The 23,946-nt window shown below is 56.3% G+C and overlaps 1 protein-coding gene and 1 pseudogene across 2 annotated transcripts; one reads left to right on the forward strand and one right to left on the reverse strand.

Moving 5' to 3' along the window:
- The first annotated feature begins 19 nt into the window (after positions 1 to 19).
- PODN (podocan) lies at positions 20 to 23,514 on the forward strand. Of its 2 annotated transcripts, XM_012501972.2 has the most exons (13): positions 20 to 144; positions 1,203 to 1,386; positions 4,595 to 4,650; positions 7,573 to 7,917; positions 9,289 to 9,382; positions 12,357 to 12,421; positions 13,610 to 13,719; positions 14,938 to 15,094; positions 15,433 to 15,548; positions 16,122 to 16,779; positions 18,795 to 18,943; positions 20,047 to 20,260; positions 22,516 to 23,514. In XM_012501972.2, the coding sequence occupies exons 4-12, from the start codon at positions 7,606 to 7,608 to the stop codon at positions 20,231 to 20,233; spliced, it is 1,848 nt and encodes a 615-aa protein (XP_012357426.1). In that variant the 5' UTR covers positions 20 to 144; positions 1,203 to 1,386; positions 4,595 to 4,650; positions 7,573 to 7,605; the 3' UTR covers positions 20,234 to 20,260; positions 22,516 to 23,514. The 2 variants fall into 2 exon arrangements, with proteins under 2 accessions (XP_012357426.1, XP_003264458.3); XM_003264410.3 differs by lacking the exons at positions 1,203 to 1,386; positions 4,595 to 4,650 and having other exon boundaries at positions 55 to 144.
- LOC105738754 lies at positions 10,819 to 11,147 on the reverse strand (annotated as a pseudogene).
- Positions 23,515 to 23,946: the final 432 nt, after the last annotated feature.

The following is a 23,946-nucleotide window of genomic DNA, read 5'->3' on the forward strand; positions in this document are numbered from 1 at the left end:
GGGAGGAGAAAACCCACAACAAAACTTGCGTCGCGGAGCGCCCTGCTTGACTTGAATGGAAGGAGCCCGAGCCCGCGGAGCGCAGCTGAGACTGGGGGAGCGCGTTCGGCCGGTGGGGCGCGGCTCGGCGCCGGGGCGCAGCAGGTACAGGGCGCTGGCGGCCGGGGTGGGCCGAGGGGCCGGGGTCTGAGCCCGGGCAGCGCACTCAGACGTCCCCGCCTCTCCGGATGGCTCCAGCAGCTGCCTGGGGCGGGCCCGCCGCATCTCACCCCCTCTGTAGGACCCTGCACCCAGGCCACGGCCGGAGATCTCCTCCTCTGGGGTGCGACCCCCGCGCAGTCAGGACCCAGGCAGGGGCCTTCTCCTCTCTGAGCAGAGGCTGGTCCCCGTCCCCAGGCCCCTCCCGCTGCGCACATCTGGAAAGAATCTGAGGGCGGATGGGGGCGGGGGCTGGAGTGGGAGGACGCCGGCGAGCGACAGGGAATGTGGGGGGCAGGTGGAACTGTGTAGGGGCGGGGACCCCTGTCATGAGAGCCTGGGCCCGAAGTATCCCCGCGTCTTTCCACGTCAACTTATCAGGCCCCCTAGCGAGTCCAACCTCCACCTCTTTATAGATAGAGAAACTGAGGCCCAGAGAGGGGCAGAGGTCTGGCCCCAGGGCGCGCCGGCCGCCGGGTGGGTCCTCTCCGGGGCTCGGCTTCCCCGGCCACTGTGCCGCCCCAGTTTAGTGCCAACCACTAGTTGAGCTAAAGGTCTCAGCTGGCGGCCTGGAGTCCGTCTGTCTGTCTATGCGGCTGCTTCCCAGCCGGGACAGCTGGACGGAGGAAGGGGTGGGGGTCCGCGAAGCGCGAGGAGCGAGATCCGCGCCTTCCTGCGAATGCGGCAGAAGCCCCAAGTTCCAGGTCCCCGAGCCACAGCCCGGCCTGGGGCGGGGGACGAGATCGTGGCGTTGGAATACCTGACGCGCCGTCAGGTGGAAGAGGAGGTGGTGGCGGGGCTGTGAGGCTCCTGGCAGCCTCGGGGGCTGGGGCTAGGAGTGGCAGCCGCTGCCTCTGGAGAGGAGCAGGCGCGGCAGCAAGGGGCGAGCACTCTGGCCCCGGTGCGCGGCGCTGACTGACCTGGTCCAGCAGGCGCGGAGGATGCTCACCCAGGGCTTGGAGTGAATTACTGACCTGTCTGTCCTTCGATTACCGGCTGGCCAGGGAAGGGGAAGCTGTGGTCTGCCCTGCTCCAAGAGGCGCCACTGGTGTGAAACGGGAGAGCCCCTGGGTGGTCCCGTCCCCTATCCCTCCCTATGCCCTTCCACACTGGGAAGGCAGCGGCAAGGCAGGAGGGCTCATGGTGAGCAAGGAGGCCGGCTGATCTGCAGGCGCACAGCATTCGGAGGTAGGTCACTCAGAAGAGCCCGTGGACTGCCCTGGGAAAGACCAGTGGGGACTGGTCTGGGGGTTCTGCTCCCTCATGTCCACTCTTAGGGCCCAAGACCCAGTCTACTCTAGCCTAGAGTGCAAGTTAACAAATGTCAGAGTCACACGACTGTTTTCATGTCATCTGTGGGAGCACACTTTATCCCTTCTGCCTGAGTCTAGGGTAGGGGATTACTAATGGTGGCACTTTTAGGCTTGGTGTAGTCATACATGAGAGTGCTGGCCGTGTCCTGCTTGGAACCCTTAATGAGTCCCTGTCACCAACACTAGCATGGCGGTGGAGGCCCTTGGCCACCTAGGCCTCCTGCCCTGTTGACCCTTCCCTAAACAAGCGTCCCTCTCCTCTAGCCCCACCCCTGCCTTTTGATCACACCCTACCTCTGCCTGGAGGGCTGTTTCTCCCCCTTCGTCCACTTGGAGAACTCCTGCTCAGTCTTCAAGGCCAACTCAAGGCTCTGGGCAGGAGTCAGAAGACCCACATTTTATTCTTGGCCTTGGCTTTAACACACTAATTTGCAAACTGGGGGAGTCAGAGCAGATCATATTGCAGATCTTTAGATCTTTCCCAACTCTGCCTTTCACAAAGTCATTCATTCAGCAAACATTTCCCCAGCACCCACTCCATGCCTGGGGAGACAGGGGAGGCTCAGCTGAGACTTGAAGGATAAAGCTGGCCAAGGTTGCTGTGGAAGCACCCAGAAACACCCTAAGCCAGCCAAGGGGACAGGAGAGGCTTCCCTGAGCAGGGGCCTTTGAGCAGGAGCTTTCTAGGGATGGGCAGCAATGCCAGCCCTTTGTACTTGAGCTTCAAAGCTGCAGAATAGGAAGACGAACACGTAGTCCCAGGAGTTCTATTAGAGTCAATAAGATGCAGCTGTTTGGGGCCCAGCACAGAGCAGGTGGTCAGTTGATTTGTACTGAATTTGAGTGGAGAAGGAAGGTAGTGCTGGGGACTGAGGATCCGCCTCTTGATTTGGGGCTCCCTTTCCCTTCCTTCTAGTCCTACCTTAACCTCACACTTTGGGCCTTGAGGTTTGGTTCCCTGGTGGTGGTCAGGGGAGACAGTGGGTCCCACTTACTTTCTCAGTAACAGTAACCCCTGGTGTGTCACACCTACTTGATGCCAGCGGTGACAGGCTGAGCCTATTTCATTTAATTCTCACAAGTAGCTCCCGACTCCATTTCTTAGACTAGTAAACAGAGGCTCGGAGCAGTAAAGTGGCTCATCCAGGCTTACACAGCAGTCAGAATTGGAACCCATGCCCTTCTGTCTCTAAAGCTCTCCACATGGGAAACCCTCACTGCTGGCTGAGCTGCCCCGCTGTCCAGGGGTTTGAGCTGTTCCTCACCAGGTGGACTTGAAACTCCTGGAGACCAGGGAGCTCCCCTATTCTTCCCCACATACCTCCCACATGGCTGGGTACACAGAAGGGGCCTTGGGGGCTTATCGTGCTCCATTTTTAGAAGAGCAAGGCTGGATACAGTGGCTCATGCCGAGGCAGAAGGCCAGAAATTCAAGAACAGCCTGGGCAACATAGTGAGACCCCATTTCTAAAAATAAAAAATTAGCCAGATGCTAGGTGTGGTGGCACATGCCTATAATTTCAGCTACTCAGGAGGCTGAGGTGGGAGGATCACTTGAGCCCAGGAGCCCAAGGCTGCAGTGAGCCATGACTGTGCTACTGCAGTCCAGCCTGGGTAACAGAGTGAGACCCTGTCTCAAAAAAAAAAAAAGTTGGAAAATTTAGACTCAGATGGGTCAGTGGTATGGCCAAGGTCACACGGCAAACCAGGCAGTAGGGCTGGACCTTCCCAGGGCCTCGCAGCCCTGAGAGTGGCTGGCCAAGCTGGAGGGACCCCTCTCTAAGCCCTGTCTGTCCTTCCTACCTCTCCCTCCATTCCTGCAGTCCAGCACCTCTCTCTCTGCCAGGGGCAGGCCCCTTAGCCCTCACCTGTCCCAATTGCACAGCCTCACGTCCACCCACAAACCTGCCTGTGTCACGCTCCTGCCCTTCAGTGATCCTCGTCTTCCAAAGACAAGGCCCACACTCCCTAACCTACCCTTCACGTCTCTCCTTTGTGGCCTGGGCTTGTGGCGACTGTGCCTTTTTGTATCACTCCCAGTCCCTATCCCCCACCAGACAGTCTTGTGAGTGTGAACTGTCTTGCCTCTGGGCCTTTGCACACACTGACCCCCTTGCTTGTATGACCATTTCCCTTTTGCCCGGTAGTCATCCCTTAGAATGGGATTATAATACTCAGCTTATACATAACGCTGCAGACCAGCTCTGTCCAATAGAAATATAATGTGAGCCACAAATGCAAGCCACATAGGCAATGCAAAATTTTCTAGAGGTCTTTTTTTTTTTTCTGAGACTGTCTCACTCTGTTACCCAGGCTAGAGTGCAGGGGTGCGATCACGGCTCACTGCAGCCTCAACCTCCTGGGCTCAGGTGATCCTCCCACCTCAGCCTCCTGAGTAGCTGAGACTACAGGTGCATGCCACCTCACTTAGCTAATTTTTTGTATTTTTTAGAGAGACGAAGTTTCACCATCTTGCCTAGGCTGGTCTCAAACTCCTGAGCTCAAGTGATCTACCTGTCTCAGCCTCCCACACTGGGATTACAGGCATGAGCCACCTTGTCTAGCCAGAAGCCACATTTTAAAAAGTAAAATGAAACTGGTAACATTTATTTAACCTGTTCAAAATATTATCATGTAATCAATATAACAATAAATGGGATTTGATGTCATTAATATGAATATTAATAAGGTATCCTACATTTTTTTTTGTACTACGTCTTTGAAATCCATGGACACTACATTTTACACTTGTGTGTAAATGTGGACCAGCCACATTTCAAGTGCCCAGTAGCCACATGTGGCCAGTGGCTAATGGAGTGGACAGGGCAGCTGTGGGCCTCTGAAGGGCAGAAGCCACGCTGAGTCTTCTGTCTGGGTCCCCTGCTTCCTGTCAGGCTTGGCCTAGGGGAGAGCAGCGTAGCATTGTTGATATGACGTGGGCTGGGAGCTCAGCTTTGCCACTTAATGGCTGTTCACTGGCTGACCCCATTGGGCCTCGGCTCCCTGAGTTGTAAAGTGGGGATGATAACATTTTCAGTACGGTGCAGAATGTTAATATAAATTCAATATTTTTATGGATACAGTTTACAGATTTTTATAGATACCAAACGGAAGGCGAGGAGGCAGAACAGCCTGCCTGGTGCGTGCACAGGATATGTGAGACCAGAGGTCCTTCCCCTGGATTCTTCTCCTTGGCCTTCTGCCCTGATTGAATTTGGGACCTGGGCCTGTGCCCACACTCCCGCTCTCAGAACCCCGGACTACAGTGGGGTCAGATGGGCAAGGGGCTGACGGCTGTTGAGCTGGCTGTGGAGTTTATGATGTGCTGTGGGAATGATGGTCTGTAGACTGATGTTGGGTCAGGCGGCAGAGGCAGCAGGGCTATGGAGGAGTGAGCGTACGGCTGGGCTGCTGTGGGTGCCACTCGCTGCTGCCGACTCATCCCTGGAGCCTGGAAGCTGCAGATGTGCCGGGCTCCCTGGTTCTCTGCTGGGCCAGTGGCTGAGACCTGAGTCTCCATAAACCACGTGGATCTGTAGGGTCAAGCAAGCCTGGCTGCCACCCCTCCTGTCTCCTCTAGGGCCTCCTACTCCTTGGGACCCCTTTTACTCTGCCCCCCGCCCCCCCAGTCTGGGTGGGCAGTGGTTATTGGTACCGGGCTCTGCTGCCCCCTCCAGATGGAGGACAGGGATCTTTTCCACCTCACCTGCGTCCCCAGTGCCCAGTATAGGCCCAGGCACAAATAGGCCCTTACTTCAGAGAACTGGATGAGCCACCAAGTGAGAGAAAGTGGTATCTGGAATCCCACAGCCCACAGGGCAGCAGGAACTCAGAGGCAGCTACGATGTCTGCATCATCTTCTGGGAGGAGGTGGGCCTGGGATTGGGTCAGAAAAAGCCCAAACGAAGGACCAGGCCAAGTGGCTCATGCCTGTAATCTCAGCACTTTGGGAGGCAAAGATGTGAGGATCACTTGAGGTCAGGAGTTTGAGACCACCTGGGCAACATAGAGAGACCCCATCTTTACACAAAATTTAAAAATTTGGCTGGCATGGTGGTGCACCCCTGTAGTCCCAGTTGCTTGAGAGGCTGAGGCTTGAGGAGCTCAAGATTACAGTGAGCTATGATTGCACCACTGCACTCCAGCCTGGGTGACAGAGTGAGGCCTTGTCTAAAAAAAAAAAAAAAAAAAAAAAAAAAAGCCCAGCAAGATCTACAAGATCTAGACAAGGGAAGGAAAAGGAAAAAGGAGCAGGAGCAGAGGATTCTGGAGTGAGCAGTGGTGTGGCAGGGGTGTAGACCATGCCCACGGAACAGACAATTAGTGGCAGGAAAAGCTAACGTTTATTGAGCACTTACTATGTGCAACACATGCATTTCACTGACCCCTCTCAGTCTTCCCATAAGGACAGTGCTGTTATCATCCCCATTTAAACGATTATAGTCACGTAAGAGCCAGAGCTGAGGCCAGAGCCAAGGTTGCAGCTCTGGCCGCTAACTCCAGACATTAACATCATTGTCAAGCTCCCCAGTTTACGAAACCCTCCTAGGTCCAGGGTCTTGCCAGACCCTTCTAGCTGCTTTATGGTCGTAGTTTCTGATCTGGTGATGGGGAGAGAGGCTCTGCCTGAGCCAGTGCTTGTGGCCACTCAGCTCGGGAGTGAATGTCCTCCGTGCTGGAGGCGTCCACAGCAGGTCCTTGCCGCTGTCCCTGCTGCTCACTTACTGCAGCGTGTTACTGTGTGTCATTGCTGCAGTGGTGACAGCAGCTCCTCACCACCTAATAGCATCACCTTATCACCTCATTACCTAAAAGCCAGGTGCTTTGCGTCTTACCTTACTCCACAGAAGCTGTGTGTTTAGATGTATTATCTGCATTGTACAGACAAGGAAACTGAGGCTCAACAAGGTCAGAGGTGGGACTCAAACTGGGATTTGTGGGACCTGAGAGTCAGTGAACCTGAGCTACCAGCATGTCTTGTCAGAGCCCAGAGATGTCTGAGTCCCTGTAAAGAGAAACCAGGAACCCACCAAGAGCCAAGCCTATACCACGGGACTGCTGGGACAATGGCATCTTCCAGCATCTTCCTCTATGGGCCTGAGAGCATCCCCTGTACCCCGTCCTTGCCGGACCCAGGGGCAATGCCGGGGAGTGGTCTCTGGCACATGGCAGTGGTCACTGAGCACATCAGGCCCTGGGGAGGGCAGCTGAGGGGATACACATCAGTAATGGGACTTGGGAGGCCATGAGGGCAGCAGCAGCTGTAGTCGCTGATGCTTTCTCTGTGCTGGGCTCTGGGCTTGACCTATCCCCAGACACAGAGGGTTGCTCACAGCTCTCTGTGGGAAGAAGACACCTTTGCTATTCAAAACCCAACCCATCTAATGCTAAGCTCTGGGTGAACACAGTCATGGGGAGCCCCGGGGCATCTCAGTGTCCCGCTGCTCCTGCTCTTCCCATGTTCACAGCACTGGAGTTGGTTCCTAGAAAAGAAAATGCTGATTGCACAAGACAGAGGAAGGGCACTCTAGGCAGAAGGAACAGCATGTGCAAAGGCCTGGAGGGAGGAGCTATTCAATAGTCCTGTAGAACTGGGGGCAGTTGAGGGGACAGTTGGAAGAGAGTCAGGACCAAGTCAGGAAGACCTGAGAATGGCGAGCTGGAGAGCCGGGACGCACCCTGCCGGCGCTGGCTCACCATGGCCTGTGGCTGCTGGAGGAGGCAGGGGGTCGTCCCACACCGCCAGTGCCAGGATAGCAAGGGCTCAGCACAGTCCAGGTCATGTCTCAGCTTCCCCTTCTAGGAAATAGGGCTACAGACTCCTTAGGGCCAAGCCTGCGGAATGAAGGCTGCAGAAGGTTTTGCAGACCTGCCAGAGGACAGGGCTTTACCTCGTCCCCCACCTCTGGAGGGCAGCCTTTTGGGGGTTGGGCAGGTGCGGAGGGCGGCAGTCAGTCATCGGCTGGGCTCTGAGGACAGTCCAGAGTGGGTCCTGCTTTGTGCTCGGGAAGTCCCTGTCATGACTTTCGAGGGCCCCAGCTGTGTCCACTGTACCCCACAGGTTCCGTCAGCCCTGGCGCCCCCTGCAGGCACCATGGCCCAGAGCCGTGCGCTGCTGCTCCTGCTGCTGCTGCCGCCACAGCTGCACCTGGGACCTGTGCTTGCCATGAGGGCCCCAGGATTTGGCCGAAGCGGCGGCCACAGCCTGAGCCCCGAAGAGAACGAATTTGCGGAGGAGGAGCCGGTGCTGGTCCTGAGCCCGGAGGAGCCCGGGCCTGGCCCAGCCGCGATCAGCTGCCCCCGAGACTGTGCCTGTTCCCAAGAGGGCGTCGTGGACTGTGGCGGCATTGACCTGCGTGAGTTCCCGGGGGACCTGCCTGAACACACCAACCACCTATCTCTGCAGGTGAGGTCGGCGTTGCACCCGTGGTCATGGGGGCTGCCCCACACACCCTTGGCTCCCATCCCAGAACCCTGACACTCCCAGCAAATTGTTCACCCAGAACCTCCAATATGTGCGGCTCTCCACTCCCAACCACAGGGTGCTGGGGCAGGTCAGATTTCTGGGGCCCTGGCCGCACCAGGTGACACCCTCCTGATGTCCCAGTCACGGAGCACTGTGATAGTACAATAAAACCCACTTTGCTCACTCAGAGTCCAGGCTGGGCCCAGTAAGTTGAACCAAGCTCTGTCTGATAATGGACACAGACCTGCCCAGGAGCTGACCCTCTGAATGCACAGCCACCATTACACGGCCAGGAAAACCAGAGCAAAGTAGACCTGACAGAATACTCTGGGGCCTCGGAGGATGGAGCGCTGTCTCCAGCCAAGGGACAGGCTAGAATTTGGAACCTTGAGAGGTGGGACACAGTGCCCAGACCGGGACCACCCTGGAGTGCAGGTGCACCCATCCTCGCCTTGTGCGGCCCAGGCAGCCCTGGGGAGACGGAGGGGCTGTGGCACCCGTTCCCACAGGTGATCAGGCCCAGTGTGGGAGAGTGACTTGCCTACTGTCATCCACACTGGTGGGTCCGAGCTGGCGGCCGTGGGAGCCCAAGGCCAGGGCAGCCACTGAGAGAAAGGGCCACACTGAGGGCAGCTCTTACTGTCGGTTCCTTTGCTCTTTCATCCACACATCAACTCTCTCAGGCGCCTGCACTGGGCCTCTGGTCGTGTGTGGGGGCTGGGCATGGAGGCAGGGCTCGGTGTTCCCTGCCCTGTGCTTACAGTCAGTGGCAAGGCAGAGACTGAAACAGATAGAGGCACCAGATGGAAATGGAAGGACTGTGTGTGGGGACCCAGAGCAGCCTCCTAATCCAGCCCCAGCCCAACCCAGGAAGGCTTCTGGAGGAGGTGGTACCTGCCCCAGCTTTCCATGCATTCCAAGGGGAGAGGGGACTGCAGGGCCAAGGAGGGGAAGGAAAAGTGGTTTCTGGCTTGGGGAGCAGCTGCGGTTGCCTGTCACAAGGTGGGAACGCTCCAGGAGAGGGCCTGGAGGAGATAGCATGTTGAGTTTGAACTGCCCGTAGATGTCCATGTGTGGGCTCCCTGAAGGCAGGATCCACACACCTGTGGTGATCACTGCTGTGACCCACAGCCCATATGCAGACCTGGCCCAGAGCTGGCACTGGGGGTCTGCTGCCATGGGGGAGAATTCCAAGGGAGGTGGCCAGCAGGTGGACTGGATTCTAGGACTGGAGCTACGGGTAGGGAACGGAGTCCAGGGCACACCCCACTAGGCTGATGCTGCTTCCTTGTGGCCCCCTACCCCCCCCAGAACAACCAGCTGGAAAAGATCTACCCTGAGGAGCTCTCCCGGCTGCACCGGCTGGAGACGCTGAACCTGCAAAACAACCGCCTGACTTCCCGAGGTGAGGGGCCACCCAGAGCCCAGGGTCAGGGACACCAAGTGGGGCCTTGGGGGCCTGAACGATGCTGGGTGCCCGGGGGAAAGCTTGGCCCTGCGGATCTTGGGGTGTGGATGGAAGAGAGCAGGCCCGGGCCGGGCTAGCGGTGGGGCTGCATAAGAACCAGCTCCACACGGGCAAGGGGCTTCCCTATTGTTGCCTGAATACTACACGGGTATTTCTTTTTTTTTTTTGACATAGTCACTTACTTTAAGAACAATACATATACTGTGTTATCACCATGGAATGGGAATTCAGGTTAGACAAGATAATTTCACAAGTGTAATAATATTCTGTAGTATATAAAAGTTTGTGTATACTGTCTGGCCAAACCAGCATGTGCTCATAAGTCATTCATCAATTCCATTGCAGGTCATTTGTTTAGTTGAATGTTTATAAGCAAAATAAAATAAAATGAATAAAAAATAAAATAATAGAAAATAAAATAAAAATAAAATAAAATAAATAAAAAATAAACATAAGCAGTGCACACATTTTTAAAGTGTTCACTTACTTTTGCATGAGTTAAAATACATGATTCTATTTCAAGATGACATTTAAAAATGATTCTAATATAACAGCAGCAAAAATATAATTCTGCAATTATGAAAGAACTAAACTAGAATCCTTAAGTTATTTTCATGTTTACAATTGTGATTCTTTAATAAATACTATTACTATGCAACTCTATCGTAAGCTTTCTAAATTTGGTTTAAACACACACATAGATAATATCAGTTGTGGGAGGCTTTACAAGTTATATTCCATGCACTTTTGGACAGAGTTCTAAAAGAGCCAACCAGTCCACAAGACAGGCAGAAAAAAGTTAAATTAACTGGGGCAAATAGGACCCTTATATAACATCCAAAACGTGAGATTCTGCAGCAACTGGGAGTACGTCAGGGTTGGCCTGGACAACCCCAGTGCCCTCCCATTCTTGTGTCTCCAAACTTTTCTACTCCTTGGACTTGAGACTCAAAGGTCTGCCTGCCTCCTTGACATTTTCGCTAGATGTCCCTGTCTTCTTTATAACTAATTTCATCTGAACAGTTTAAGAAGGTAGACATTTCAACACCATCAAGTACATTCAGGTGACATGTTTCAAGATGTCTAACTAGGCCGGGCACGGTGGCTCACGCCTGTAATCCCAGCACTTTGGGAGGCCAAGGCAGGTGGATCACCTGAGGTCAGGAGTTCGAGACCAGCCTGGCCAACATGGCGAAACCCCGTCTCTACTAAAAATACAAAAAATTATCCTGGCGTGCTGACAGGCACCTGTAATCCGAGTTACTCAGGAGGCTGAGGCAGAAGAATCACATGAACTTGGGAGGCGGAGGTTGCAGTGAGCCGAGATCGCACCATTGCACTCCAGTCTGGGCAATAAGAGTGAAAAAAGCTGTCTAACTAAAGCAAGCTCTTCCAACAAGACCAAGACAGGATCTCTCCTTCCAAGGCTTAGGATTTGCCCAGAATTCCTGATACATGGACTAGCCCATACCAACAGTCATGGCTCCTATAACAAAAGCTTGGGCTGCCACATGCATGTGGATCAGATGAAGGGACATTTTCGTATTTCCCCTGCTCTTCAATTTGTATAATCCCTATGCAACAATGGCTGCAAAGCCTGCCATTCCAATGGGACAAATGGTGCCTCTTTAGCTTTCTGAAGAAGTTTGGATCCCTGATCTTCATCATGTGAAAAATGGGAAACCTCTGTGTCTGTTGACATAGTGATTGCTTGAAGAACCTCCCTAGAGTGAGAAAACCTCTTATACGCCAACCAGCTTCTGATCCCTCCCGTGCACCCCAGGCGGGTGTTTCTAAGACCTGGGGGATGCGCAGGAGAGAGGCTTCAGAGAAGCTGAGCTTCCAGAACCTTGTCGCAGGATCTTCGGTTCCGAGGGCCTTCAGAACCCAAGAGTTGCAGGGTCCTCACATTTTAAAAAGATTTTTTTTTCCTGATGATGAAAATAACATCTGATTGGGATAGAAACTTTGTAAAATAAAATGGAAAGAGAAAATTTCTCATAATTTTGCCACTTGGAATTAACTACTATTGACATTTTGGTAAATTTGTTTCCATTTTTAAAAAAGCAGCTTTTTTGAAGTATCATTTATATACCCTAAGATTTACCAAATTTGAAGGTACAATTGGCTGAGTTTTAGTCAGTGGTGCAGCCGTCACCACAGTCCGGTGGTCTTTTTTCCTTTGTGTTTTAAACTTGCGGCTGAACACATGCTATGATATCACAGCCTGCTTTGTTTCTCTTAGCCGTGGGCTCAGCCGCCTCTCTCGTGTTGCTAAAGCCTCTCATTGACCATCATCTTACATAGCGGCAGCAGGGTGTTCCATGGAGAGACATGCCAGTTTATATAACTGTTCCCTCTTGTTAGATATGTGGGTGAGGTCCAGCATGTGGGGGTCTTGGAGCCCAGAAACGAGAGTCAGAGGCCAGCCTGGCAGGGCTCCCGGTAGCAGCTGAGTCCTGACACATCTGCCAGATGGAGCAGGGGTGAGCCAGGTGGTGAGGAGGCCCAGAGCCACAGCCCCACCCTGCGTGGAGCCATTCCCGGCCCAGCCCACCTGCCTGTGGACGGGGCTTTGACCTTCTGGGTCTCTCCTGGAGGGAAGCACTTCTTTCTGGCAGGAAAGGGTCAGGTTGGGTGCTCTGCTGCTGGCCTGGCCTCTCAGGGGTCATCCCCACTCAGAGCGAGGGGTCAGTCTCTCAGCAGACAACTGCCTGCTCCTCTGAGCCTGGGCTCATGTGAGCAAGGAGAAAGAACAGGGCTGGGCAGGCCCCCCGACTGCTTGGGAGATCTGAGCTGCCTCTGCCTCCCCAGTCCTGGCAGGTGGGTGGGGGAGGAGGGTGGGCGCTTGCTGTGCTTCCCTGTAGCGTCTCCTCCATCCAGGGCTCTGACCGATGCCTGTCCTTTGAAGGGCTCCCAGAGAAGGCGTTTGAGCATCTGACCAACCTCAATTACCTGTACTTGGCCAATAACAAGGTGAGGGGCTTGAGGCAGGGTGGGGGGTATGCTGCCCTGTCCTCCAGGCATTGTCTGCCCTGAGTTCCATGAACTTTCACCAGGGCCTTTCTGGACTGCCTGCTGGGTCCCTGTTGCTGCTCAGACATGGCCCTGGGTCGGGGTTGGGGGAGACATGGACCCCATGCCCATAACTCAGGGCATCAGAGTGTGTCAGGTCACGAAGACAGAAACCAAGGCCCACAGGAGTGTAGAGGGGGACGAGCTTGTCCCCACTGGGGAAGGCATACCTGGAGGGCTTCCTGGAGGAGATGCTATTTGAGCAGGGGGAGGGAGGGTAATAGGATTCTAGGCAGGGGCCCCAGGGTGGGGGGCACTGCAGTAGAAGGAATGTCATGAGTGAAGGCACAAGGGTACTCATGTTCAAAATATTTGGTGTGCTCCAGAGCTCTGTCCCAGCCCCAACTCTCTGAACTCTCTGGAGGTGACCTGTGCCCTCCCAGACTCTGTCTCCCATCTGCGTCATGGCCATGTTCAGTGGCTGTCTCCAACTCTTTCTGCTCCTTAGACTTGAGACTCAAAGGTCTGCCTGCCTCCTTGACATTTCCCCTAGACGTCCACTGGAAGGAAGTTACAGCTTCCCGCCCACAGCCCCCAGACCCAGTCCTCCTCGTCATCCCAGCTCTGTAAGGGGGCATCTCCAGCCACCTACGGCCCCACTGGTCCAAGCCACAAATGGTGCCTCTGGGCCCTGAGCTTCCTCACCATGTCCAGTCCCATTGAGGTCCTCAGCTCTTACCGCACTGGCCCCATCCCTCACCTGGACGCTTGCCTCCTCACTTGTCCCCCATTCTGGGAACAGCCAGAGCAACCTTAAAGTCACACCCATTGCTTCTCGGCCTTCTGGCTAAGATCAGGTGTAAAAGCGACACCCGCCTCTGCCCCTTATCCACTCAGGATGAACCCAGGAGGACGGGCAGGGCAGGGGACAAGTCCTGAGGGCCTTGAATGCCAAGCTGAGTGCTGAGGAGAGCCAGAGAGGTTTTGTTTTTGTTTTTGCAGAGGGGGTGGGACAGGTTTCAATTTGAGAAAGATGGCCTGGTTGCAGGGAGACACAGTGAAGGGGCCCCGGTGGGCAGCAGGCAGTGGGACCCACAGCTGGCCTCTGCTCCTCCATTGCTCTTTCGGCCCCAACTCTTCCCTTCCCAGCTGACCTTGGCACCCCGCTTCCTGCCAAACGCCCTGATCAGTGTGGACTTTGCTGCCAACTATCTCACCAAGATCTATGGGCTCACCTTTGGCCAGAAGCCAAACTTGAGGTCAGAGGTCGGGGGTGGTCAGGGCTCGGGCTGGGGCAAGGGGAGGGGCTGAGGTGGAGGCTGCCATCCTGTGTGAGGCAGAGACAGGTCCCGAAGGAGGCCCTGCAATCGGGGCTGTGGTGGAGGGACACCCAGGGGCCCTAACAGAGGAGGACAACTCGGGCCAGGAGGTGAGGACAGAGAGTGTTGTCTACAGGAATTGTGGTGAACCAGTGAGGATGTCCCCACTTTCCCAGCCCCTGGGGAAGGGAAGCATCTTTCAACAGGCAGAACTGCCCTTCGCTGAGCTGCATTGGGAGGAGCAACCGCCCCCCAGCATAGGTGTGTGAGAGAGCAGAGTGGTGCGGGCGGGGTGGGGGGCTGCCGGGGAGCCGCCTCCAGGACAGTTTGGCGGCTGGACAACCCCAGTGCCCTTCCGTCCCTGCGTCTGCCGTCTCATTGACTCTCTCCATCTGTCTGAGGACCCAGGACCACTGTACATGGCCCCATCCCACAGACGGAGGCTCAAGAGAGGCCACACAGCAAAACTGAGCTGTGTCTGTCACAGATGACCCTTGTTCCTTGTCTTCCCTCCTTCTAGTATGTTGGCTCCACGGGGGCAGGGTCTGTCTCACTGGTCGTGTCCACTGTTATGCCCTCAGTCTAGAACAGCTCTGGCATCCTGTATATATATTTATTTATACACCTTTTATGTGTATATGTATATATCTATATTTAATACATTATATTACATAATATATTAACTATATATTTGCTGAATGGATGAGGGTCACCTCCTCTGAGACAGGCCCTGTGCTGGCACTAGGGCCAAAGAGGCAGGCAGAGATAGGCCCTGTGTTTAGGAAGTCCTAGGAACTCAGAGCCAGGCTGCATGGGGTTGACAGGCAGGGATGCAGGGGCCGTGAGTCAGGCAAGGACTCCAGGGCTGAAAGGGTCAGGGGTCAACTGAGACCTTGAAAGGTGTGGAGGGGCCTCTGCCAGGGGTCAGGAAATCCTATTTCTCCCACTAGCTTATGGGACCAGCTGTGGTGGGGCACGGCCCCTTCTGGTCCTTGGTTCTGTCAGCTGTGTAGGCAACATCTGAGTTGCTTCTAACTTTGTACCCTTGAGTTTGGATGGAAGGAGAGCAGCCTGGGCAAGGGTTTGGAGGCTCACCAGGTGAGCTGGCACACGGCCCGGGGAGCCCAGGTGGGTGAGGACCTGTGCCTCGACCCCCAGGTCTGTGTACCTGCACAACAACAAGCTGGCGGACGCTGGGCTGCCGGACAACATGTTCAACGGCTCCAGCAACGTCGAGGTCCTCATCCTGTCTAGCAACTTCCTGCGCCACGTGCCCAAGCACCTGCCGCCTGCCCTGTACAAGCTGCACCTCAAGGTGGGCAGGGGAGGGGTAAGGAGGGGCACAGCAGACCCCATGGCCAGGGCACTGGGGCAGGGGCCTGCAGGGGAAGAGCTCAGGCCCACATGGGCACAGGTGCTGCCCAAGTGGGGCCCTGGGGCTGAGAGCAAGGAGTCTACTGCGGAGAAGTGGGCAGAAACCCAGGCACCTGGCCAGTGGGTTGTGTGTGGTGTTGGTGGCCCCACACCTGGGTTGCTTCAGGTCTGGGTGCCTTCCTGGTGGCTTCCCAGACTCCTCTCCACACCTCATCCCGAGGCCCTGACCTTGCCCTTGGCCCTCCCTCACACTCTCCTCCCTTTGCTTCCATCCCCCAGAACAACAAGCTGGAGAAGATCCCCCCGGGGGCCTTCAGCGAGCTGAGCAGCCTGCGCGAGCTGTACCTGCAGAACAACTACCTGACGGATGAGGGCCTGGACAACGAGACCTTCTGGTGAGTCCTTGTCTCACCAGGTCCTTGGCGTGACCACGGGGCCCGGGACGCTCCTTCAGGGCCAACCATCCAGCCCAGCCCAGCCCAGCCAAGCCCCTCATGCACGTCCCCTGCCACCTTCCCTGGAGAAGGAACTTTAAGCCTTGTGCCTCTGTTGACATTTCTGTCCCTGGGAACAAGGACTCTGTAGAAGTGAGGCCTTCCAAGATTCCAGTGAGGCAAAGAAGCGTTGGTGGAGGCTGGCTTCTTGGTACGAAATATAGACTCGGGCATTCTTGTTGAAGGCAAATACATTTTCATTTTTATAAGGGACCAGGGTAGCCATAAAAGGCTATCAAAAGGTTAAACAGTGGTCTTCAAGTAAACTCCTGTGTGTCAGAAAATGCCGGATCCTTCCTACACCAGAATATCATTGAGTCAACCCCAGGAGCAAGGACTGAGGGCCCACAGTCAGTGAGCAGCAGAGCTGGGAGGAGCTAGTGGCAATTCCCCAGCCACATCTCTTGGGAATCGTGGTGGAAACGAGCACAATGTGGGCTCTTGCCAACCGTCCTAATTCCCTCCCTGCCCCAGGAAGCTCTCCAGCCTGGAGTACCTGGATCTGTCCAGCAACAACCTGTCTCGGGTCCCAGCTGGGCTGCCGCGCAGCCTGGTGCTGCTGCACTTGGAGAAGAACGCCATCCGGAGCGTGGACGCGGATGTGCTGACCCCCATCCGCAGCCTGGAGTACCTGCTGCTGCACAGCAACCAGCTGCAGGCACAGGGCATCCACCCACTGGCCTTCCAGGGCCTCAAGCGGCTGCACACGGTGCACCTGTACAACAACGCGCTGGAGCGCGTGCCCAGTGGCCTGCCTCGCCGCGTGCGCACCCTCATGATCCTGCACAATCAGATCACAGGCATTGGCCGCGAAGACTTCGCCACCACCTACTTCCTGGAGGAGCTCAACCTCAGCTACAACCGCATCACCAGCCCGCAGGTGCACCGTGACGCCTTCCGCAAGCTGCGCCTGCTGCGCTCTCTGGACCTGTCGGGCAACCGGCTACACACGCTGCCACCTGGGCTGCCTCGAAATGTCCATGTGCTGAAGGTCAAGCGCAATGAGCTGGCTGCCCTGGCACGAGGGGCACTGGCGGGCATGGCTCAGCTGCGTGAGCTGTACCTCACCAGCAACCGACTGCGCAGCCGGGCCCTGGGACCCCGTGCCTGGGTGGACCTCGCCCATCTGCAGGTAAGTGGAATGGAGGGGGCTGGGCCATGCCCATGGAGGGGGGTACTGGCATGGCTGCCCTGAGCCCACCTGTCTGAAGGGTGAGGAGAGGGGCTGGGTGGTGAGGGAGGTTCCTCTGGTATGGCCAGGCTGAGCTCATTCACCTGCAGGTATCTGCTGGGGATGCTGGCTAAGGCGAAGCTAGGCCTTAGGGGAGGCAGGAGGTGGGTCAGGCAGAGGGTGTGGCTGGCATGCCAGGGTGAGCCCAGCCCACCTGCAAGTACAAGAGTGAGGGGCACAGTACAGCTGGTATGGCCAAGCTGAGCTCACCACCTGCAGATACAGGTTTGAGAAGGGCTGCGGAGGTAAGGAAGGTCATGGCTGCAGGTAGGGGCCCCAGGCTCAGGAGGACCAGGGGCCAGTTCGGATGGTATGTGTGGGAGAGTCAAGCTCACCCGTTTGCAGGCACAGGAGTAGGTATGTGGAGAAGGCCGGGCTTTGCGATGGGAGGTAGAGGGGACAGCCTGAGCTGTGGGCCCACCTCACCAGTCTGCAGAGGGCTGGAGGTGGGGATCTACTCATGCTTTCTGGGGCTGGCCAGTTGATATGGCTGCTGTGACCACATGGTCAGAATTAGGCAGGGATGCCTGGGCACATAGTTCACTTTGGTAACAAAACCCCCAACTCAACCAGTGTGGGTGAAAGAGAAATCCACTCTGTACGCCGGCTCATGCCTGAATCTCAGCAGTTAGAGAGGCTGAGGCAGGAGGATCACTTGGGCCCAGGAGTTTGAGGCCTGCCCGGGCAACATAGTGAGACCTCATCTCTACAAAAAAATAAATTAGGCCGGGCGCGGTGGCTCACGCTTGTAATCCCAGCACTTTGGGAGGCCGAGGCGGGCGGATCACGAGGTCAGGAGATCGAGACCACGGTGAAACCCCGTCTCTACTAAAAATACAAAAAATTAGCCGGGTGTGGTGGCGGGCGCCTGTAGTCCCAGCTACTCGGAGAGGCTGAGGCAGGAGAATGGCGTGAACCCGGGAGGCGGAGCTTGCAGTGAGCCGAGATTGCGCCACTGCACTCCAGCCTGGGCGACAGAGCGAGACTCCGTCTCAAAAAAAAAAAAAAAAAAAAAAATAAAAATAATAAATAAATAAATAAATTAGAAAATTCAGCCCGGTGCAGTGGCATGCACCTCACCCTGGGAGGCTGAGGTGGGAGGATCATTTGAGCCTAAGGAAGATAGAGCTGTCAGTGAGCTATGATCACGCTACAGCACTCAATCCTGGACGACAGAGTGAGACCCTGTCTCAAATTTAAAAAAAAAAAAAAAGGAAACTCATCAGAGAACCTGGGAGGGAGGGTGGGGTGCTGCCAGGTTAGGCGCTGCCCAGCGGCTTCAGTGGCTCCCTGTGGGAACCCACTTTCCTGACTGCCCTTCCCTGGATGCCAGGCATGTGATGATCTGAGACAGAATGGCCTGGGGTCTGGCTGTTGTGCTGGGGTCACTGTGGGTCTCACACCCTTGCTCCTGGCCTCTGCACGTGTGGCCCCTGAGGTCCATAAGTGAGCAGTCCCACTCAAGCAGCTCCCACTGCACCATCCAGGGCCAGTGGGGTGAGATTCAGTCTGGAGGATCCCTGGGCTCTGCACATTTGAGGTCTTTGGGAATGACCAAGTCTAATGGGAATGACAAGTGTGTCAGGAGGAAGGACTGTGACACCCAAACATCTTGGCTGTGGGTTTATGTGGGAAGGCACAAGAAGCTGGGTAGGACATTCATCAATTAGAATAAGGGTTTGGAGTCAGGCGCACCCGGCTACAGCCTTTTACAGGTTATGTGACTTTGGAAAGATCACTTAACCTCTCTGAGCCTCTATTTCCCAATCTGGGAGGTGGGGATAATTATAGACACCCCCTCCTCCACACAGGGTTATTGTTAGATTTAGATGGGCTGGGGGCTTGGTGGGAGTTTCATAAGCTGTTAAGTGCTTTGCACAGGTGGGAGTCCCTGACTCCCTTGGTCGCCCCTGCAGCTGCTGGACATCGCCGGGAATCAGCTCACAGAGATCCCTGAGGGGCTCCCCGAGTCACTTGAGTACCTGTACCTGCAGAACAACAAGATTGGTGCGGTGCCCGCCAATGCCTTCGACTCCACGCCCAACCTCAAGGGGATCTTCCTCAGGTAGGAGCCCACTCGCGGCACTGTACACACCCCCGTGGGGCCCACCCCAGCTCCAACGGGACAGGTGATGCACGTGGGAACAGCTCGGCTCCACTGCTGACTGTGTAACCACGGCTCAGCTCTCAAGGGTGGGGCCAGTCCTGGCCAGGCCTGATACGGTTCCTAGGTTTGTAAAAGGGCTTTGGAAACGTTAGAAACCAGTGCGCATGGGTGTTGTGAACGTTACTGTGGCAGAAAGGATGCCAGACAGCATCTTCCCGGTTTGCAGCTGAGAGAGCTGAGGCCCTGAGAGCACGGGTGACTGCTGTGTCTGCAGCCATCCAGGCTGGGCCCGGGCCTCACACTCAGGAATAGATGTTCAGGTCCTCCCTGGGTTCTGGGGCTAAGAGATGGGGATTCGGAGTGATTCAGGGGATGCAGCTCCCTGAAGATATGAGGGGCTTCCATGCAGCAGAGCCAGGGTGGTTCTTCCCAGCACTTCCCACAATCCCTGCCCCCAAATCAGAGAGAAGGAGACAGGGCAGAGATGAGGAGTGTGTGCTCCTACGAGCTCGGCTGCCCAGAAAGCCCGGGGCTGGATGACATCAGGGTGGCTTGACGTGTGCCTCAGGCATCTGCAGGGGAGCCGAAGCACAGAGAGTGAGGGGCCTGAGATCAGAGCCACAGCCTCTCCACCCCTGAGTGTGGCCCTGGCCCAGCTCAGCGCTGGCCTTGCCTGTGTGCCACTCCACATCAGGCACTGCGGTGACCCCTGGCTACCGCAGCCCAGGAGCCTCAGGCCTTGGGGTTAATGCCAGGGATGGCATAGAGACAGCTCCCAAAGTTGTGGCTTCCAAAATAGCAGTGAGAGTGTGCGCAGAGAGAGACCCCTCACTTTGCAGAGACCGGCCCAGTGCCAGCCCCACCACAAGCTGCAGCTGCCCTGACCGGCCCGTACCTTCCATCATGTACTGCGCTCTCAGCCCCTGGGCTTTCCCACCTGCTGCACCACTTTTCCGGAGGGCCATTCCCTCCCCTGTTACCTTCTGGAGAGGTCAGTCGGGGGAAGGGAGGGTTCCTTGGGGGTTGGGCTCCTGGCATTGACTGCCTCGATGCTCACACAGGTTTAACAAGCTGGCTGTGGGCTCCGTGGTGGACAGTGCCTTCCGGAGGCTGAAGCACCTGCAGGTCTTGGACATTGAAGGCAACTTTGAATTTGGTGATGTTTCCAAGGACCGTGGCCGCCTGGGGAAGGGAAAGGAGGAGGAGAAAGAGGAGGAGGAGGAGGAAGAGGAGGAGGAAACAAGATAGTGACAAGGTGATGCAGATGTGACCTAGGTATGTGGCCTGTATGGGGCAGCACTACTTCTGCTCCCTGCATTTTCCCCTTCCTGACCCTGGTAGAGGGCCTTTCTGTCCATTCTTCACCCTCTGGCCTCTGCTTCATCCGCCCATGTAGCAAATTTATAAGAGCGCTTAGGATGTACCAGGCCCTGGGTAAAAGGTTGAGGCCCACACCTTCCAGAAGATTCTCACCCAGCGTGAGGGTGCTGTCACGGGAGTGACCGGGGGGCACTGGACATGTGGGTCGGGGCTCAGGAGTGAGGTCTGGTCTGGAGAGAGGGATCCAGGCATTGTTAGCCTTGAAACAATCACTCAAGCTGCAGGGGGCTGGGGAAGCTTGCCATGGGAGAGTGAGTGAGCGGGGCAGGTGACTGAGACAGAGCAGTTAGGAAAGGAGGTAGGAAAACCCCAGACTGCCATGGGCAGAGGGCGTTTGCACATGTATGTAACACAGGCACCCACATGTGCACATGCACACAAATGCACACGGATGCACCAACACACATACATTCATGTGCACACACGTCTCAACATGTACACACATCCACAAACCACACACAGGCAGAACACACACACCACGCACATGCACACAGACACACATACATGCTTGTACCCCATTACACATTTGCATGCCTAGACTATGTACATCCTTGCACACACGTGTTACATGCGTGTGAGTACATGCACACAAAACACCCATGCGTACCCACGTATACAGGCTCTTACATGCACACCTGCATGCACACACGTACACATGATGCACGCATGCACAGGCCTGTCTAGAAGTGGGGACTTGGCTGTGTCAGTGCTGCTGAGGGGCTGAGGGGGCTGAGCACTGAGGGAGCTGAGCGATGAGGGAGCTGAGCACTGCGGAGCGCCCACTGGGTTTTTCCACCTGGAGATTGTCTGTGACTTTGTAGCAGTAGGGGAAGCTGGGATGAGGAGAACAGCTGGAAAGGAAGTGGGTCCAGGCACTGCAGGCCAGCCTTTTGAGAAGTTTGGCTGTGAGAGATGAGAGAGGGCAGAGGTGGGAATGGGGTGTGAAGTCCAGGAAGCGCTCCTTTTCTGAGCCTCACAGGAAGCAAAGGCCTCTCGAGGGGAGCCCTGTGTGAGGGGCTCTGGGAAGATGCCCTGACACACATGCATCTTCCACACGCATCCTCGTAATGGAGGGGGCTGGCTTGGGTGCTGGTGGGAAGAGGCTGGCCTGGAGGGGGAGTTACCGATATAGGAAAGAGCTGGCTGTGAGGGCCCCTGTGGGAATGGTAGAAGTTGCTGGCTTTAGCAGGCGGAACAAAGGGCAGGGTGGCTGCTGTCACAGGCAGGTTGGTGGCTTGGTGGCCAGATGTGAAGCCATGTCAGCCGGATGCCTCCAGTCTTCCGTTTTCTCTGTGCAGCAGGGAGGTGCTCCGCAGACCAAAGGTATGGAGAAAACGGACAGGTGGATCCACCCACAGCTGGGTTTTTCAGCCAAGAGTTCAGGACAGGAGGGCAAGGAACAAGGGAGTGCGTTGGCCGGAGGCTGGCTGCAGGCGTGGGTCCTGGGGTCAGGCTGGGTAGGGAAGGAGGGGCAGATAGGAGGGCTGGTGGGCAGGGACTCAGAGAAGGACATTGGCGAGGAGCCAGGAGCGGCTGTGTGGTCCGAGGAGAGGGGAGAGCTGGTGAGGAGTGAGCCAGGCTGGGGGTCACAGGGCCAGGGCGTAGCCGTGGGAGGGGCTGCCGGGCCACTGTTGAGTGTTGACTGAAGTAGGGCCTGGGACAAAGAGGAACCAGAAGGGGCTGTGCACAGGGTCGGGTATCAGTAAGTGTGGAGGGGCTGGCAAGAGGCTGAGCTTGGGGGTCACCTTCCCCAGCTCCCAGGGCCCGGGAGTATGAAGGTGGAGCTGGTTCTCTGAGGCATTGTCCTCACACAGAGTTGCGGTGGGCGACAGGGTGACTGGCCATTCATTGAGGACACCACAGCCCTCATGAGGGGCTGTGGAGTCCTGGGGCGGGTGAGGATCCGCCCCATCTCAGGTCAGTTGAGTGGGGCTCTGGAAGAAGCCCTGGGGAGTGGCTGGTGGGACCCAAAGGCCTTCTGGCACCCCGCTGGCTCTGGGCTCCCAGGGCCAACACTCCCTCCCTACTCACAGTAGCCTGGCCTTTCCAGAGCCCCCTCCAGCAGGGCTCCCCACAGCAGGCCCCCTCAGGCTGCTTGGGCTGGTGGGTCTGCCCTGAGCTGGCCCCTGACTCTCTGACATGTTCCACAGGACGATGGACCGCCGGACTCTTTTCTGCAGCACATGCCTGTGTGCTGTGAGCCCCCCACTCTGCCGCGCTCACACAGACACACCCAGCCGCACACATGGGGCATCCCACATGACACGGGCTGACACAGTCTCATATCCCCACCCCTTCCCACGGCGTGTCCCACGGCCAGACATGTGCACACACGTCACACCCTCACACACCCAGCTCAGCCACACACAGCCCGTTACACACTGCCCTCCAAACCACCACAGTCTCTGTCACACACCCACTACTGCTGCCACGCCCTCTGAATCATGCAGGGAAGGGTCTGCCCCTGCCCTGGCACACACAGGCACCCACTCCCTCCCCCTGCTGACATGTGTATGCGTGTGCGTACACACCACACACACACACACATGCACAAGTCATGTGCAAACAGCCCTCCAAAGCCTATGCCACAGACAGCTCTTGCCCCAGCCAGAATCAGCCATAGCAGCTCGCCGTCTGCCCCGTCCATCTGTCCGTCTGTTCCCTGGAGAAGACACAAGGGTATCTCCATGCTCTGTGGCCAGGTGCCTGCCACCCTCTGGAACTCACAAAAGCTGGCTTTTGTTCCTTTCCCACCCTTTGGGGACAGGAGCCTTCAGGACTGCTGGCCTGGCCTGGCCCACCCTGCTCCTCCAGGTGCTGTGCAGTCACTCTGCTAAGAGTCCCTCCCTGCCACGCCCTGGCAGGACACAGGCACTTTTCCAATGGGCAAGCCCAGCGGAGGCAGGACGGGAAAACCCCCTGGGTGCTGCTGGGGCCTCGGAGCAGGAGTGAAGCAGAGGTGATGGGGCTGGGCTGAGCCAGGGAGGAAGGGCCCAGCTGCACCTAGGAGACACCTTTGTTCTTCAGGCCTGCGGGGGAAGTTCCGGGTGCCTTTATTTTTTATTCTTTTCTAAAGAAAAAAATGATAAAAATCTCAAAGCTGATTTTTCTTGTTATAGAAAAACTAATATAAAAGCATTATCCCTGTCCCTGCAGCCTGTGGCTATGTCTGTGCTTGCTTCCTGCCAGGTGCTGGCCTGGTGCCGGGTGGAGGGGGCAGGATACAAGCCCCTCAGCGCCCTGGCCAGACCAGCAGGCATCAATGGAAAGTCCAGTTCTCGGGGTCCCCAGAGTAGCTGCACAGGCAGGCATCCCGGGAGAACAGGGCATAGCCTCAGGCGAGGGGGCCTGGAGGTGTGTGCAGATGGCCCACTCAGGAATAGTAGGTGAGGCCTGAACCAGCACACGCGGCCTGTGAGCTTGCTGTGCATTCCCAGAGGTGGAGGATCCAAGCAAAGGACCTCCTGGGCTTTGGGCCTGTTAAGGGCTCACCTGGAGGGTCATGGGTCACCTTTGCACTGAAAGGGCATCACCAGTGGGTTCTAGAGGAGAGCAGGGGACTGGAGGCAGGCCTGGGACCT

The sequence above is a fragment of the Nomascus leucogenys genome, chromosome 9 (assembly GCF_006542625.1).
Source record: "Nomascus leucogenys isolate Asia chromosome 9, Asia_NLE_v1, whole genome shotgun sequence".
Classification (NCBI taxonomy): domain Eukaryota; kingdom Metazoa; phylum Chordata; class Mammalia; order Primates; family Hylobatidae; genus Nomascus; species Nomascus leucogenys.